Source organism: Microtus pennsylvanicus, chromosome 11, assembly GCF_037038515.1.
Source record: "Microtus pennsylvanicus isolate mMicPen1 chromosome 11, mMicPen1.hap1, whole genome shotgun sequence".
NCBI lineage: Eukaryota > Metazoa > Chordata > Mammalia > Rodentia > Cricetidae > Microtus > Microtus pennsylvanicus.
In genome coordinates this window covers 91994605-92010772 of record NC_134589.1, presented here as the reverse complement: position 1 = coordinate 92010772, position 16168 = coordinate 91994605, and the positions used below count along the sequence as shown (strand labels likewise).

The 16168-nt window shown below is 52.8% G+C and overlaps 3 protein-coding genes across 5 annotated transcripts; 2 read left to right on the top strand and 1 right to left on the bottom strand.

The window, feature by feature from the left end:
• Positions 1-156: 156 nt before the first annotated feature.
• Bicdl2 (BICD family like cargo adaptor 2) lies at positions 157-8803 on the top strand. 2 transcript variants are annotated; one of them, XM_075941706.1, is made up of 10 exons: positions 157-218; positions 1473-1767; positions 5604-5819; positions 5946-6062; positions 6139-6285; positions 6983-7174; positions 7290-7439; positions 7751-7881; positions 8108-8228; positions 8326-8803. In XM_075941706.1, exons 2-10 carry the CDS (start codon positions 1486-1488, stop codon positions 8485-8487), a joined length of 1518 nt encoding a protein of 505 aa, XP_075797821.1. In that variant the 5' UTR covers positions 157-218; positions 1473-1485; the 3' UTR covers positions 8488-8803. The 2 variants fall into 2 exon arrangements, with proteins under 2 accessions (XP_075797821.1, XP_075797820.1); XM_075941705.1 differs by having other exon boundaries at positions 7290-7454.
• A 29-nt stretch (positions 8804-8832) lies between these two features.
• Positions 8833-14450, bottom strand: Thoc6 (THO complex subunit 6). 2 transcript variants are annotated; one of them, XM_075941708.1, is made up of 14 exons: positions 14311-14435; positions 11647-11752; positions 11056-11171; positions 10884-10948; positions 10693-10796; positions 10564-10601; positions 10433-10481; positions 10261-10332; positions 10070-10172; positions 9766-9815; positions 9629-9691; positions 9438-9548; positions 9219-9353; positions 8833-9141 (listed from the first exon to the last, which is right to left on the bottom strand). In XM_075941708.1, the coding sequence occupies exons 3-14, from the start codon at positions 11136-11138 to the stop codon at positions 9061-9063; spliced, it is 954 nt and encodes a 317-aa protein (XP_075797823.1). In that variant the 5' UTR covers positions 11139-11171; positions 11647-11752; positions 14311-14435; the 3' UTR covers positions 8833-9060. The 2 variants fall into 2 exon arrangements, with proteins under 2 accessions (XP_075797823.1, XP_075797822.1); XM_075941707.1 differs by lacking the exon at positions 11647-11752 and having other exon boundaries at positions 14311-14450.
• Positions 14451-14723: 273 nt separating this feature from the next.
• Positions 14724-16029, top strand: Hcfc1r1 (host cell factor C1 regulator 1). The gene is made up of 3 exons (XM_075941710.1): positions 14724-14861; positions 15345-15473; positions 15686-16029. The coding sequence occupies exons 1-3, from the start codon at positions 14776-14778 to the stop codon at positions 15819-15821; spliced, it is 351 nt and encodes a 116-aa protein (XP_075797825.1). The 5' UTR covers positions 14724-14775; the 3' UTR covers positions 15822-16029.
• Positions 16030-16168: the final 139 nt, after the last annotated feature.

Sequence of the window (16168 nt, the reverse complement as noted above, 5' to 3'; positions counted from 1 at the left end):
AAATGTTCAATCACTGTTCCCAGTAGAAGCAAGATGGACCTTTAAGAGGATGGAGGTGACTTTCCTTTGACAAGGTCTTGGCCATTCCCACCACCAGGGGGCGTCCCCGCCCCTCCCGCGGCACCGCCCCCTCACCTGTGCAAACCTGCACCTGGCGCCGCCTCCGGAAGAGGACATCGGGGATCAGGGGAACTTCGGAGGGAGCCCGGTGGCGACAGGTGAGAGCCTAGGGGGCGCAGAGGGCGGGACAACCAGACCTGGCATGGTTGGGGAAGACCGGTCGTCCGGGCAGGATGAGGGAGGGAGCGCAGGAATGGCCTCTAGGGACTCTGGACAAAGCTCCGGGAAGCCAGAACACCAGCAGCAAAGAGAGTGGTGGGCAAGCACTGGGTACCCAAAGCAGGAGTCCCCACTGCGGGGGACCCTGGGTCTGGGTCTGGCACAGCTGGACTGTAAGGACTTCTGTAACACCTGGGACGTTCGGGCCCAGCTGTACCTGACACCTGTCGAGAGGAGGGGGACAGGTGTGCATACGCTCTGGGGTAAATCGGGAGCGGGAGCGGGTACCCTCCCAGAGGTCGGCATGAAGAAGCCAGGGTGTCAGGCCTTTTCTCCTGAGCCCCTGAGCCCCTGTCCCTGGGCGGTCCTCGTAGAGCACCGGGCTCCTATCCCCAGGGGCGGGCCGGGAAGTAAACAGAAACCCGAAGTGGCGGCGGCGGTGTGCTTGGCTGGCACAACCAGTTACCTCGCCCTACGCTGGGTCAGCGCCAAGGCCCAGGGAAATTGGGGGTCTGGGGATGAGGGCTCCTAAATCAGGAGGGGTAGAGGCAGGAAATCCTGGGTCTTGCTTAAAATAAAGACCTAAGAGACTCCACTGGGAATTCAGGAGAGAGGGACACGATGGCCATCAAGACTGACAAAGCTGATCAAGTCTAAAACACCTGGGTCCTGAGAAAGTAGAACCAGGATATAGGAAGGCAAAGGGCTCGAGATTCTGGAAGGGTCAGGAGTTGGATCCCTGTGGCTAAAGCGTCAAGGCACACCTGGGTTCCTAATGGTGAGAGAGCCCTGCGCTCTTAGGAGAAGGAGCTGTTTTCTTCGTGTAGCTGAGTCTGTGTGAACCTGAATTCTAGGTAGTGCCCAGGAAGTGAGGGACTGGGAAGAGGAGCAGGAAATGGCAGAGAGTAACTTGTAGCACCAGGGTGCAGGAGCAAAAGCTTCCTGAAGGCAATGACCATGTGGCAAAGGCAGAAGGTAGGAGTCTGAAGGCAAGATGGTTGATTTCATGCTGCTTCCTGCCTCAGTTTACCCTGAGGTCATTAACGGAATTGAGCAGCCATCACGGGTCATTAACCTTTGTTGGTTCAGGGAGGCCCTGGCTGCAAGATTGGGAGGCTTAGGTGTTTGCCACCAGGGGCCCAGTCCCGGGGCTGCTGCAGGGTGGCAGGATCCACAACAAACTGTCTCCACAGATGCTCACTTACCATGGACTCCCCTCGTGGGCCAAGCTTCTCTTCTGGGCTGCTCTCAGGGGGTGCGTCTCCTAGTGGTGATGAAGGATTCTTCCCCTTCGTGCTGGAGCGCCGAGACTCCTTCCTGGGAGGGGGCCCAGGGCCAGAGGAACCAGAGGACCTGGCCCTACAGCTGCAACAGAAAGAGAAGGACCTGCTGTTGGCTGCTGAACTCGGCAAGATGCTTCTGGAACGCAATGAGGAGCTTCGGAGGCAGCTAGAAACACTAAACACTCAGCACTTGGAGCGTGAAGAAGTAAGCTGGCCTCTGCGGCAGACGGAGGGTGGGCAGGGCTGGAGTGGACAGGGAGAAGAGCCAGCGCAAGGGGAGGATAAAAGGGCAGAGTGATGCCTCTCAAACCGATCTGAGGGGACTGGAGAGATGGCTCAGAGGTTAAGAGCACTGCTCTTCCAAAGGTCCTGAGTTCAATTCCCAGCAACCACATGGTGGCTCAAACCGATCTGAGCAGGGAAACCAGGACAGTGCCAGCCTGTAGTCCCAGCACTCTAGAGGCTGAGGAAGGCTCTGTCTGAAGAGAAAAAGAACCAGGCGTGGTGACACATGCTTTTAATCCCAGCATTTGGAAGGCAGAGGCAGACAGATCTCTGTGGCAGCCTGTTCTATTCTGCATAGTGAGACCCTGTCTAAAAAAAGAAAAAAAAAGAAAGAAAAAGAGAAAGAAAGGAAAAAGAAGAAAAGAAAGAAAAAGCAAGCACACACATGCACACATTCATTTTAAAAAGAAAAGTGGATCTGGATAGTGGTGATGCATGCCTTTAATCCCAGCACTGGGGAGGCAGAGGCAGGCAGAACTCTGTGAGTTCAAGACCAGTCTGATCTACAAAGGGAGTTCCAGGACAGCCAGAGCTATTACACACAGAAATCCTGTCTCAAAACTAGAAAGAAAAGAAAGTAGACTGGGGTTGAGGTAAGTTGGTAGAATTCTTGCCAAGTAAACACAAAGCCCTGAGTTTGGTCCCCAGCAACACATAAATTCAGTCATGGTGGGGCCTGTAAACTAGCCCTTGGGAAGTGGAAGCAGGAAGTTCAGAAGGGTTCAAGGCCATCCTGTTAGAATCCAACCTGGACTACATGAGACCCTAAAAAAGAAATTAGACTGGAGGTATAATTCTGTAGTGAAGGTTTTCTTTTTTTTAACACGTACAAGGCCTTGGGTTTGGTACCCAGCACAGCAATAAGTAAGTAATCTCGGGGTTAATGTAATGGCACACACCTTTAATCCCAGCACCCATGAGGCAGGGACAGGCAGGTATCAGTGAAGCCAAGCTGGTCTCCGTAAGTCCCAGGCTATATAGAACTATATAGTGAGACCCTGTCTCAATGACATAAATAATTAAAGAACAGACAAGATCCCTGTCTGGCTGTGTGGCCCTGGGCAAGCTGTTGGCCCTCTAAATCTAAAGGCTAGCTCATTAGCCATCCACCATGCACTCAGACTCTGGGACCCGCTCCCAGCCTTCACCCTGCTAAATGCCCCCATGTATATTCTTTTCATTCTTGTCCATTCCTGGGTTGTAGGATGGGGTCTCACTCTGTCAGGCACTCTCACCCTGGGGCTCACATCTGTAGTTGTAAGCACCTTCATATACCCCCGTTGTGGACCTGGATTCCTGCCCCAAGCTGACCTTGGTAGACAACTGCCCCCACCCTTTCCACCAGGCCACCTACCAGCATTTCCATAGAAAGGGTGCTCAGGACTCTGTGCACACCTGTAAGCCAGGTTCTGAATTCCCCAGCCCATCTTTCGTTCTCTCTCTAGCTCCAGCAGGTGGCAGCCCCCACGTCTCTGCCTCAAGCTCTACAACATCCCCCACACTGGCCCCAGGTGTCCCAGACTCTGTGACTTGGATAACAGTGAACAGAAAAAGTGCAAGCAGACCAGGTGTGGTGGCACACACCTTTAACCCCAGCGCTCAGATGGCAGGGGCAGAGGGATCTCTGAGTTCGAGGCCAGCCTGGCAAAATTACAGGACAGCTACGGTTGTTACACAGAGAAACTCTGTCTCAAAAAAAATTTTTTTAAAAAAAAACCCCATTACTTTATTTCTGTATCAGCTTTCCCATTGCAGTCAAAATGAAACTGAAATTCCTCCCTGTGGCCTAAAAGTCCTGGAACTGCTGTCCTCTGGTGTCAGTGACATCTTCTTTCTTCTGACAGGGTCTTTTTCAGTTCCTGCTCCCTTAGGGCCTTTACATTTTCCTGCCTGCCCCACTTTGGAGTCAGGTTTGCTACACAGCTCAGGGCTGGCCTTGAACTCACCATTCTCCCACCTCAGTCTCCCAAATGCTGAGATTACAGATGTGTGCACAGATGTGTGTCATTGCTCATGGCTAGCACTTGCTGCTCCACTGCAACCCTCTTTCTGATTGGCTTCCCTTGTCTTGCAGGGGCCAATGCAATGTCAGTCCCTTCTTAAGTGACCCCCCCCAACTCCTCCTCCTCATTTCCCTGAGTTCCTCCACAGCCCTTCCTCTCTGAAATTGCCTGATTCAGGCATGTACCCATTTACCTGTGACTCTCTGGCAGTGAACGTGAACTTGCTGGTCTCCCTCAACTCTTAATAGCCAGACCCTAGATTAAGAGGAGTGCAGGAAATATTGAATAGGGCTGATGGGGGCTGGAGAGATGGCTCAGAGGTTAAGAGCATTGCCTGCTCTTCCAAAGGTCCTGAGTTCAATTCCCAGCAACCACATGGTGGCTCACAACCATCTGTAATGAGGTCTGGTGCCCTCTTCTGGCCTGCAGGCATATACACAGACAGAATATTGTATAAATAATAAATAAATAAATATTTTTTTTAAAAAATAGGGCTGATGTATGACAGTAGGAATCGATGGACAAAGGGTTTGAAGATGTTAAAGGAACTTGCAGAAGACTTGTTGAGGGGCTGGAGAGATGGCTCAGTGGTTAAGAGCACTGACTGCTCTTATGGAAGTCCTGAGTTCAATTCCCAGCAACCACATGGTGGCTCACAACCATCTGTAATGAGATCTGGTGCCCTCTTCTGTCATGCAAGCATCGCAAATAGAGCATTCATAATACATAAAATACATAAATCAATTTTTAAAGAGTTTTTAAAAAGACTTGTTAAGCCGGGCAGTGGTGGCACACGCCTTTAATCTCAGCACTTGGGAGGCAGAGGCAGGCGGATCTCTGTGAGTTCGAGACCAGCCTGGTCTACAGAGCTAGTTCCAGGACAGGCTCCAAAACCACAGAGAAACCCTGTCTCGAAAAACCAAATAAATAAATAAATAAAATAAAAAGACTTGTTAAAACCTAACAACACATAACAGTAGCAGAGCTAAGCACCGGGGAGGAAAATTGGATCCCAAAGCCGCCCAGGGCTTTGTTGCTCTAGCAATATTGAGTAAGAGTTTGACTACCTAGGTTGCCTGCACAACTAGCTTCTGACTGTTTCCTCGTCTAAGGATGTTGATGCTCCCTCTAGTGGGTGAAATTAAGTAATACAGACAGAACCAGCTAAACACCTGGCTGGAACACCTGCTAATAATTGTAACAACTGTAGTCAGAGTCACCTGGCCCATCCCGTGCCTTCCTGCTTTGAAGGTCCGGAGACAGTGCCACCCCTCCCCACCGCGTCTCCCCCCCCCCCCCCCGTGCGCTGGTCCAACAGGTTTGGAGGAGGGCAGATAGAGGGGTGGGGCTCTGGGTGGGACAGCCCAGTATTAATTAGAGGGGAGCTGGGCAGAGGGGCTGGGCCAAGCCGGCCTACAGAAGTTCTTGGAGACGGCGAAAGTGGGAGGCCATGGGCCGGGGCTTAAATTCTACCAGGCTCAGGCGCCAAAAACGCCGCTTACGACTTCGGGTCCAGAAACCCAGGCGGCAGCAGGAGGTGAGTGGGCATCAGAGTTGTGACTCCCACCCCTGTCTGGCCTGGAACCTTCTTTCTAGCTCTCTTGGTGTCATTTACTCTTACCGATTCCCCTTTTTTGCTTTCTTGTCTGTCCTAGACAGACTGGCCTCTTTCGATCTGGGTGATCCTCCCTCCATCCTGGACTCTGAGTTTGTGCCAATTCAGGTGACTTCCTGTCCTTCCCCTCCCCTACAGAGGCTGCAGCAGGAGAATCATGAGCTCCGCCGTGGACTGGCAGCCCGCGGTGCTGAGTGGGAGGCCAGAGCTGTGGAGCTGGAGGGAGACGTGGAAGCCCTGCGGGCCCAGCTTGGGGAACAGCGGTCAGAGCAGCAGGACAGTGGCCGAGAACGGGCAAGGGCCCTCAGTGAACTCAGCGAGCAAAACCTCAGACTCAGCCAGCAGCTGGCCCAGGTAGAATGACCCTGACCTGGAGAGGTGGGACCTGATGTCCTCAGTAGGGGACAAGTCAGTGAGCAGGCTGGGTTGGTCTTGAACCCAGACCATCAGATGGCTCCATTGTCAGTTTCCCCTCCCCAGGCCTCCAGGACGGAGCAGGAACTGCAGCGGGAGCTGGACACCCTTCGCGGACAGTGTCAGACTCAAGCCCTGGCAGGGGCAGAGCTGAGAACTCGGCTGGAGAGTCTGCAGGCGGAGGTAGTAGCAGCTGCAGCTCTCTGAGACTAGCCAGACAGCCCCCCACCTCTGCCTCAACTCTGACATCTGTCCCCAGAACCAGATGCTGCAGGATCGCCGGCAGGACCTGGAGACCCAGATCCGAGGCCTTCGTGAAGAAGTGGACAAAGGCCAAAGCAGACTACAGACCACCCACGAGGAGCTGCTGCTGCTTCGTCGAGAGAGGAAAGAGCACAAACTAGAGGTGATCAGAGGGGTGGGATGGGGGCGGCCAGCTAGGCCCTTGACGATGCCTCAGGACTTTCTGGGAGATGTGATCAGTTAAATGACCAAGAGCAGAAGCAAGCCAGACCTCAAAGACAAATGAGAACCAAGAAAGAGTATTGAGCAAGGGAAATGCACTCTTAAAGTGCATCAGAGCCTGGCAGATGGAAGGCCGGGAAGAGGACTGAGATCAGCGTTCAGGACAGAAATGCCTGGTCTGGGGCTGTGGACTTGAGGAGAAAGAGTAAGAAGGGAGGGCAGCGTGAGTTCAGATAGTTTGGCTTCTCAGCCCCACCCTAATCAGTTCCCCCACTTGAGAGATGGGGTGGCATTGTAAACCTCAAAGGACTGGTAGGGTGAGACTCTGGAGAGATCAATAAACGCTTGATCAAAGCAATTAGTGAGTTAGAGTAAAGGCTGCAGGGGAGGGGACCTGATGACCTGATGGGGCCAGGCCTGGGGCAGAGGATGATGCCAGGCACTCCCTGCTTTATAGGTAAGGAAATTGGTGCCTGCAGAGGGGAGGTGTATTCCAGGTTCTGTGATTCAGGAGAGGGGGCAGGTCTAGTTCACCGGGGTGCTGCCCTGGCATTGCTCGGCCCTCGGGCGCCCCCTGCGGGCCCACCGCAGAGCGCAGGTTTGATGCTGACAGTTGGAATGATCTGTGTGATCTGCAGCTGGAACGCGCTCGCTTCGAGGCTGGCGAGGCGCTGAGCACACTGCGGAGGTTGCAGCGGCGGGTCTCAGAGCTGGAGGAGGAGTCGCGACTCCAGGACGCCGAAGTGTCGGGTGCCTCCCTGCAGACCGAGCTTGCCCACAGTCTTGACAGCGACCAAGACCAGAATGTCAATGAGTGTGAAGGAGCCCAAGTGAGTTTCAGTTTACCAGCCTCGTATTGGTTAGAATAACCAATGAGGGGTGCAGACTCTGCCCCCCTTTTCCCAGAAGTTCCATGCAGTACTGATTAATTCCTTTGGCCTATAGATTATCTTGTCCCCGGAGATACAAGAGGCATCCAGTCCCCAGCCTTCAATCCAGGAAGAGAGCTTGGAACCCCCCAAGAAGAGAGCATCCCTGAACCCAGTGGAGATTCTGGAGCAGAAGGAGGCGGAAGTGGCCAGGCTGCAGGATGAGGTTGGAGAGGGCATGGTACTGGATGCAAAGGCCCACGATGTCCCGTTCCTTCTCATCTCCACTGTCTAGTCCACTCCTCAGTGAACCTGTAGTTGCTTCCTGAGCTGGCCTGTACCTCCAGGAAGCCTTCTGGGCTCCACTCCCTAAACGTCTCCCTTCATCCCTCCTGTTGAAAGCTTACCCTGCCCCCGTACCAGTCCGAGGCAGACTTAGTTGCCTGCGGTGTTTATGGAGCACGCACAGGTCGGGAGGGCACCGTTGTCCTACAAGGCTCATTCATGTACCAGTCTACCTTCTTTCCTGGCCTGCAGATCGTCCTGCACCGCACAGAGCTACAGACCCTACGGGATGAGCTGCAGCGACAGAAGGAGCTGAGGGCGCATGACAATCCCGAGGAAGCCCTGAGCTGTGCGCTCGCTGACCGGGACGAAGCAGTGAACAAGTGAGTCTGGCAATCTCACCCACTGCCTCAGCAGGGCTTGTTCTCTGGTCCTTTCTGGGCCCGATTTCCACCGCCCTGACAAGAGTTGAACTTCCATTTTAACTCAGAAGCTTCAGCCTTCCTTAATTTTGGTGTTAGTCCCCCCCCCCCCCCCCGCCACGACTTTCACCAGGTCTAAGAATACCCAGTGCCCTCGGACCACATTCTCTACCCCTTCCACTCCTAGGGCCCTGAAGCTGTCCCTGGAGCTCAATCGTGTCTCGCTAGAGCGGGACTCTTTGTCCCGGGAACTGCTGCGAGCCATCCGCCAGAAGGTGGCGCTGACGCAGGAGCTTGAGGCTTGGCAGGTGAGAGGGCGGGGCCCGAGTAGGACTGGTGGACCAGCATCCTGACCTGGCCCCACCCCTACTCTAACACATACCCACCCTGCTCCGCCTCCTGCAGGACGACATGCAGGTGGTAATTGGACAGCAGGTGCGCTCCCAGCGCCAGAAGGAGCTCAGTGAGGCTGCCGCAGCTCGAAGACAAACGAAGACTGGCTTTTCATTGCGCCTGGGATCAGGGCAGAATGGAGGCTTTCTAAGCAACCTCTTCCGAAGGACCTGAGGGCTGGGCGGCAGGGCTACCTTTTCTGGCCCTCGGGCTCACTTTCCTCTTAACTGCCAATGGAACCACTGGGCCTCAATAACTTCCAAGTAAGGCCATTGTCTTCCTTCCCCCAAGAGGTGGACAGAGGCACTTAGGGAGCAGGGCCAGCTTTGGGGCAGGAGGCCCAGGGGTGGCAGGGCAGAGCTGTTTATTTTCCGAAATCTATATAGGTCTATCTTTTCTAAGCTTCAGCTCCTGCCCTATCTGTGTGACAGGGTTGGGGATGGGCATTGATATGTAAGGATAAGTCAGAGTAATATATACATCACTACATTTACTTGGTCTCCATTCTTGGGTAGAAAATGCAAACAAGAAAAGCCTAAAACTTTATTTTGACAGAAAAAAAAAAAGCTGAGCGCAGTGGTTCGCGGGCCCAAATCTCAGCACTTCCTCAATGGATAGGAGTGCTCAAGGTCTGAGACCAAGCTGAGCCACAAAGTGAGTTCCAGGCCAGCCTGGGCTAACATAAGGCAACCCCCATCCCAAAACACAAACAGTGAACTCCAGCTCCTGAGACGGAGGATCCTGATGTCAGAAGGACATGGAGAAGGCGCGGTAGCCCAGGTTGGTGAAGACATCCACTCGACAGCTGTTGCCTGAAGCAGTCAGGACCTAAAAGCCAGGAAGACATGGCTGACCCACCCATCCCATAGGCCCCTTGAGATTCCCACATCCGTTCCAAGACCCACCTTGCACTCTGGGGCTGCTGGCTGCTGGTTGAGGCTTAGGCTGAGCAGCCCTGGGGAAGAAGCAGGCACCTGGGCCTTAAGCTCCCCACTCAGCTGCCAGTGGTTGACACAAGAGCCCTGGCCAGCAGACAGGATCTGTGGAGGACAAAGAGGAGTTCAGGGGTCAGGTCTAAGCAGGGGCACTGCACAGGATGACAGAATCAAGACAGAGGGTCTCACCAGGTCCTGGTAGAAGGTGACATGCTTCTGCGGTGCCCGAATGGGAAAGACAGTGGTAGGCGTGGAAGACCTGAGGTGCCAGAGGGTGAGGGCTGGGCCGCCTCCACAGACCTAGGCAGAAAGGTAGCAGGCCCCAGTCATTGTGACTCATGGACTTTAGTGGCCACTCAACCCCACACTGCCCAGCTCACCATCCAGTCTGAGTCAGTAGCCAAACATCCAATCCAGCGCCCATTGTGGGGCCTCGAGCACTCCTGGGAAGGAGAGAGGAGGTGAGGACACCGGAGGATGGAGAATTAAGGAAACAAGGGCGTGGGTCTCTCCTCACCTCATGCTTATAGACTTCAATGGTCTGAACCTCTTTGGCTATACGGAGATCTGTGTGGAAATAAAACCACCAGGACTCTTGATGAGCCACAACGCCCCAACCCCACTTATCCTTTTTTATTTTTATCTATTTATTTATTATTTTGGAGACAGAGTCTCTACATAGCCCTGGCTGACCTGGAACTCACTCTGTACACTAGGCTGGCCTCTAACTCAGAGGTGCTCCTGCCTCTGCCTCCCAAGTGCTGGGGTTAAAGGTGTGTGCCACCACTGCTTACTTTCTTACTAATTGGACGTTTCCTTACCCCAAAGCCGCACAGCTCCATCCTCACCACCAGACAGCACCTCAGGGCTGCGGTCCCTCAGTGCCAGGCAGTGGATGTAGTCTGTGTGGCCCCGAAGGGCCCGCTGCAGGGAAAAGGGAAGGCTCAGAGGGAGACCCAGGAAGCATACAACGTTTGGCCCCGACCTGCCCTGGCTGCAGACCCTCACTCACTGTGAAGGTCCCAGTTTCCAGGTCCATAGTGTGCAGCTGGCAATCTCCCCCAGCTAGAATCAGTGAATTCTCCTGTGGGGAAGCAGGAGAGAGAGGAAGGTCAGTGTCCGACAGGGCAGAGAAAGTGTAGAGGAGCAATGTTTGGCCTAGAATGGTCACAAAGAACTCAGACCTTGGGAACAAGCAGCAAGGCGTTGATTTCAGGTACTTCCAGGCTGGTCCTAGGTGGAGAAGGAGAAGCATCAGAATCACACAGGTAGTGTCTGACCTCACATGCCCTCTGCCAACATGGTCCCCGCTCACCTGTATGGTGGCTGACGATGCCACAGTTCCTTACAGCCCTTCAGAGAAACATAGGAGGAAACACTGAATGAGCCCCAAACCTCCCCAGGTGGGGACGCCCAGCCTGTCCCCAGGCTCCAGACTCCTCACCTTCTTGAGGATTTCCGCCCAAAGCCAGCCCTTCACTTCCCCATCGCCAGCACTAAGGAGATGCCGATCCGTGGAGACCATGCTATAGACAGGCCCATCGTGGGCTAAAGAGACACAGAAATTGTTCATGAGCCCTGTGTCCCCATCTCTATCCTGAGGTCTCCTGAACCCCACCCAACAGCTATACCCACCGTGGAAGGTCACCATGGGTTTTTTGCTTTCTTCTTTGGCCTCTGAACTCAAGGCAGCAGACAAACTGAAAGAAAAGTGGGGAGGGAGGAGCCAAGAGTCAAGCAGGGAGCATTAATCCCAGAAGGCACCAGTACTCGGGCTCATGTGTGGTGGGAATCGGGGAAGGGGTACCTGAAGATGGCAATCTGCCCATAATTGTTGCCAGCTGCCAGGAACTTCCCACAGGGTGAGACACTCTGGGAGTAGATGGTCATGTGCAGTCGCTGCAGGGCCTGAAAGACCTCAGCCTGTGGGAAGAGGGCAGATGAGGAGAGTCTGGGATGCTGGGGCCTCATCCTACAGACTCCAGCCCTTCTCAGTCACAACCATAGGTAGCACCCCATACAACAGCGGGTCCAGGACAGTGCAAAAGAGAGAACTGAGGCACAGTACTCAGGACTTAGAGCGAGCACCAAGACTCTCCTGTCAGCTGACCTAACAGGGAAGTCTGTTATAACGAGGTAAACTAGGGAATATAAGAGCTTTGTAAAATGGGGTAGTGCACAACGGTGATCCCAGCACTTGCCAGGTGCAGGTAGGAGGGTAATTCAAGATTATCCTCAGTTATATAGTGAATTCAAGGGTAACCTGGGCTACATGAGATAGTCTCCCATACACACACACATCTGAGGGTGTAATTGAGTTGTGAGAGCACTTGATTAGCATGCACCAAGCCTTAGGCTCACTCCCCAGCCCTGCACACTGCATAAAGCAAGCACACACCTGTGGCCTGTGCTCCCAGCACTGAGGAGGTGCAGGCAGGAGGACTTCCTCCACTCCATGACAAACTCCAGGCCAGCCTGAAATATGTCGGCCCTGTCTCAAAAAACTAAGTGAATAAAAATAATAAATCTTTAAAAAACGGTGTGTGGGGATGTGTCTGGGAGATGGCTCAGCAGGTAAGTGTGCACTACTGCAGAGGACCGCCCCTAGAACCCACCGGCAGATCACAACCATCTGGAACTCTAGTTCCAGCAGATCTGACGTCACCCCTCCCCCAGAAAGGTTCCCTTATAGACCAGGCTAGCCTCAAACTCACAGAGATCCGCCAGCCTTGCCTCCTGAGTGCTGGGATTAAAGGCGTGGGCCACCATCGCCCCTTTTTTAATTATTTACTTTTATTTTATGTACGTTGGTGTTTTGCCTGCATGTTTGTCTGTATAAGGATATTCAATCCTCTGGAACTGGAGCTACAGACAGTTGTGAGCTGCCATGAGGGTGCTGGGACTTGAACCTGGGTCCTCTGGAGGAACAGTCAATGCTCTTAACTGCTGAGCCATCTCTCCAACCCCCAGAAAGGGTCTCATAAAAAGCCTTCTTGCTGTGGAAGCAATCCTGTCTCACATCAACAGAATCCTAAGTTATTTAGATGCCATGTTCTACAGATCTTTGAAGTGACTGAAGGTTACCTTTCTATGCAGAATACAATCTCTCTGTATCTAAAGAGCCTAATTAATCTGACTAACAAATATGAATGACTATTGACCTATAATACTTAATACCTATATAACTTAAAGATTAAGACTTCATATCAGAATATTAAACAATCTTTAAACAACTGTGCAGTAAAACAGGACAATGACATCAAAATGTAAACATTGTATCAATGTATAAATATCTTGATCAGAGGTAGAAATATATAATGCAATATGATAAATATATCCTAAAATTGTATCAATATACAAAATGTCTTAGAGGTAGAAACATGCATGCATACAATATGACAAAATAACTTTGCATAGGTGTACAAATATTGTAAACAGAAATAACAAATATAATTTGAACTTGTATCAATATACAAGAAATTATACTAGTGTAAATTGTCCATAATAGCTCACAATTTATTACTCACTTTTATTATTATTATTATTAGTGTGAATAAGTTCACACTAAATTACCTATTATCCCATGTATCCTCTTTTTCCTAGAACTCACTATGTAGATCAAGCTGGCCTACTGGATTACAGGCATTTGTAAACCCACTCCTATATGGGTGCTGGGAACTAAACTTGGTACCTCTGGAAGAGCAGCAAGTGTTTTTAACCACTTGGCCATCTTCTGGCCTCTTGTGACGCCTCTTCTGGCCTCTGAGAATACCATAAGCACACATAGCACACATACAACATGTAGGCAAAACACGTATAGACATAAAACAATGAATAAATCTTACAAGAAAATAAGTGGGCCTAGTGTGGTGGTGCACGCCTTTAATCCCAGCACTTGAGAGGAAGAGGCAGGCAGATCTCTGAGTTCCAGGCCAGCCCGATGTACTTCGTGAAAATTTGTTTTCCAAAAGAAAAAGATAAAGTGGCCCTTGAAGCTGAAGGTAACTACTCAATCGGTAGACCATGCTCTCTCTCTCTCTTTGTTTTTGTTTTGGGTGTGTGTGTGGGGGGGGGGAACAGGGCTTCTCTGTGTAGCCCTGGCTGTCTTGAAACTCACTCTGTAGACCAGCCAGGCTGGCCTTGAACTCAAGAAATCCATCTGCCTCTCTCTGCCTCCCAAGTGCTGGGATTAAAGGGATGCACTGCCACCCCCAGTTCGTGCTCTCTTTAAAGACTTATTTTAATTATGTGTATACATGTGTGATGGGAGTGTGTGCAAGAGAGTACAGGCGTCCACAGAGGCCAGAGGACTCAAATCCCCTGGAGCTGGAGTTATAAGCAATTACAAGCTTTGGAACTTGAGTGCTGGGAACCAAACTTGGGTCCTCTCCTATCTCTCCAACCGCTAAAGCCCATTCTTACCCAAAGTCCCGTGTTTGAGCACCAGTACTGTATATATTGGGCATTATGGCACACCCAATAGCCCATAAGACTCGGGAGATAAAGGCGGGAGGAACAAGATCTTTCTCCATTATATAGCAAAGTTCAAAGAACGCTGGAGATAACATAAGACTATCTCACAAACAATAAGCAGGGCTTGGGCTGGAGTTTAACTAAACAATGGAGCATGTTCTTACCATGCCCAAGGCCCTGGGTTTAAAAAAAAAAAGGCTCATGAATGATGAACTTTTTCTTTTAAGACAGGGTCTCACTATGTAGCCCTGGATAACCGGGAACTCGCTGTGCAGCAGGTTAATTCCTAACTCAGAGATCTGCCTGCCTCTGCCTCCCCACTGCTGGGATTAAACGTGTGAGGCACCACATCCAATGGTGCTAAATTTTTTTAAAGTGTAAATTTTTTTGCAAAGTGTAAAATGTACTGATATCTAATCCCTATGACTCTCCCTACTAGATTCCAAAGATCGGAGATCACTATTTTGGGGGTCAGAGTCCGAGTTCCACAAACCACCTACCTACACTGGGCATCCTGCAGCATTCCTTGGCTACCCGGTGAGGACAAGACTACAAACCCCAGAAGGCACTGTGCGCACACTCGACTCACCTGACCCAGAGGCACCGGGGACGGTGCGGCGTGCTCCATCTTCAGAACTACAACTCCCAGAGGGCTCTACGCGCGACACAACCTCTCGACGCTCGACAGAACCTTTCGAATCCCTACGTGCCTGAGAGTGGCTCTTCTCGTTGCGCCCCAGGACCTGGCACTGCCTGCAGTTCAACAACTAAGGCGGCAGGCCCGTATGGTCTCGAATCACCGAAACCTGGGAGAGCTCCGCGAAGCACCCTTACGCTAAATAACGTCCGGGACTGTCCAGCTAAGCCGAATCCCCTCCCCCATCCCGCCAGCCCGTCCCGCCTTCTAACCTCGCGCTGCTCGCCTTCCACGCCGGCGTCCTACGTCTCCGGTGCGCACGCCGGTAGCCCCGCCCCTCGCGCTGTACCACGCCCTCACAGGCTCCGCCTCTGCCGCCTGGATCCCACCCCTCTATCTGCAGGACCCTGAAACGTAATGATCCTACAACAGCCCCTGGAGCGAGGCCCCCCAAGTCGGGACCCACGGGCCACCACTGGGGTGGCTCGCGGCCTGGACGCCAGGTGCGTAAGCAGTCCCTGGGTGGGCCGGACTAACGGAGGGCAAGAGCTTTGGCTGGGGACCCAGGGCCGGTCAGGGTGATCCTGGGAAGTGAGGCGAGGTGGTGCAGGAAACCGTGGTGCTCGAGCTTGTGTTGGAGCTGGGAAGCCACGGTCAGAATTTCCGAGGTAGCCTGGTGGATGACGGCCTGGGAGAGGAAGGTGGCTTAGGCCACACAGACCAGACTGATTCTGGAATCCTGGCTTACTTTGCAGGCTCAGGAGGGCAGATCATCGGGAAGGGGCCAAGAGAGTGGGCTACACCTGGCTCGGTTTCCCTGCTCCCCTCTCCTTGGAGCTGTGCCCATGAGCACGGAGACCCCTGGAGAAGGAGCTTTAAGTTTGGGGGCAGATGGGTCCCCTGAGATGTCACCTTTGGCCCGCCTCATCAGTTTGCCTCCACCCTCAACATCCCTGCTTCTGTTCCTCTCTGGTCTTTCCCCCCAGGGAGCCCTTGCACAAGCAGTTTCTTTCCGAGGAGAACATGGCCACCCACTTCTCTCGACTCAGCCTACATAATGACCACCCCTACTGCAGCCCCCCTGTGACTTTCCCCCAGGTCCTGCCACCACTCAGGTAGGCACCTCCCCTTGCGGGGCCTTCTAGAGGATCCCGTGCAGTCGTCAGGGCCCCTCCTCATACCCTGCCTCATCCCGCTATTTTTAGCTTCTAGCCAACTTCTGTGCTGTTTTCCATCTTTGGCTCCAGGGGACCTGGACCTGGTAGGAGGTGGCTCTGCCAGGCCAGCCTCTGCCCCATAGTTTCACTGTCTTTTTTTCTTCTTTCAGGAGCTCTTGCCCAGAGTTGCTTCTGTGGCGCTATCCTGGGAGCCTGATCCCTGAGGCCCTCAGGCTACTGAGGCTGGGGGATACCCCCAGTCCCTTCTACCCTGCATCCCCAGCTGGGGACATCATGGAGCTCTAAGTGCTGACGGCCAGTGTCCCTCCCCACCTTGCTCCCGGACAACAAAGACCAGCAAAACCCACCCCGACCCCCCCAGGAAGAAGAGGTCCTTCCCCCTGTAACAGGATAGATGATACTGAACTCAGAGAAACCCTGAATAGGAGGGGCAGCAGCTTGGGAAGGGGAAAGTGTCACCCTATTAGAGAATAAAGATTTCTGAGCAGTTGAAGGTTTCTCAACAGCCTTTGTGGAGGGTGGAGTGCTGGATGCTGGGGTTTCCTCCTCAAAATCTTCCCTGGAAAACGGTGAGGGCAAGCCAGGTCCTGGCAGGCCGGGCTCCAGGCATTGAGAATGTGTGAGTCAGAGCC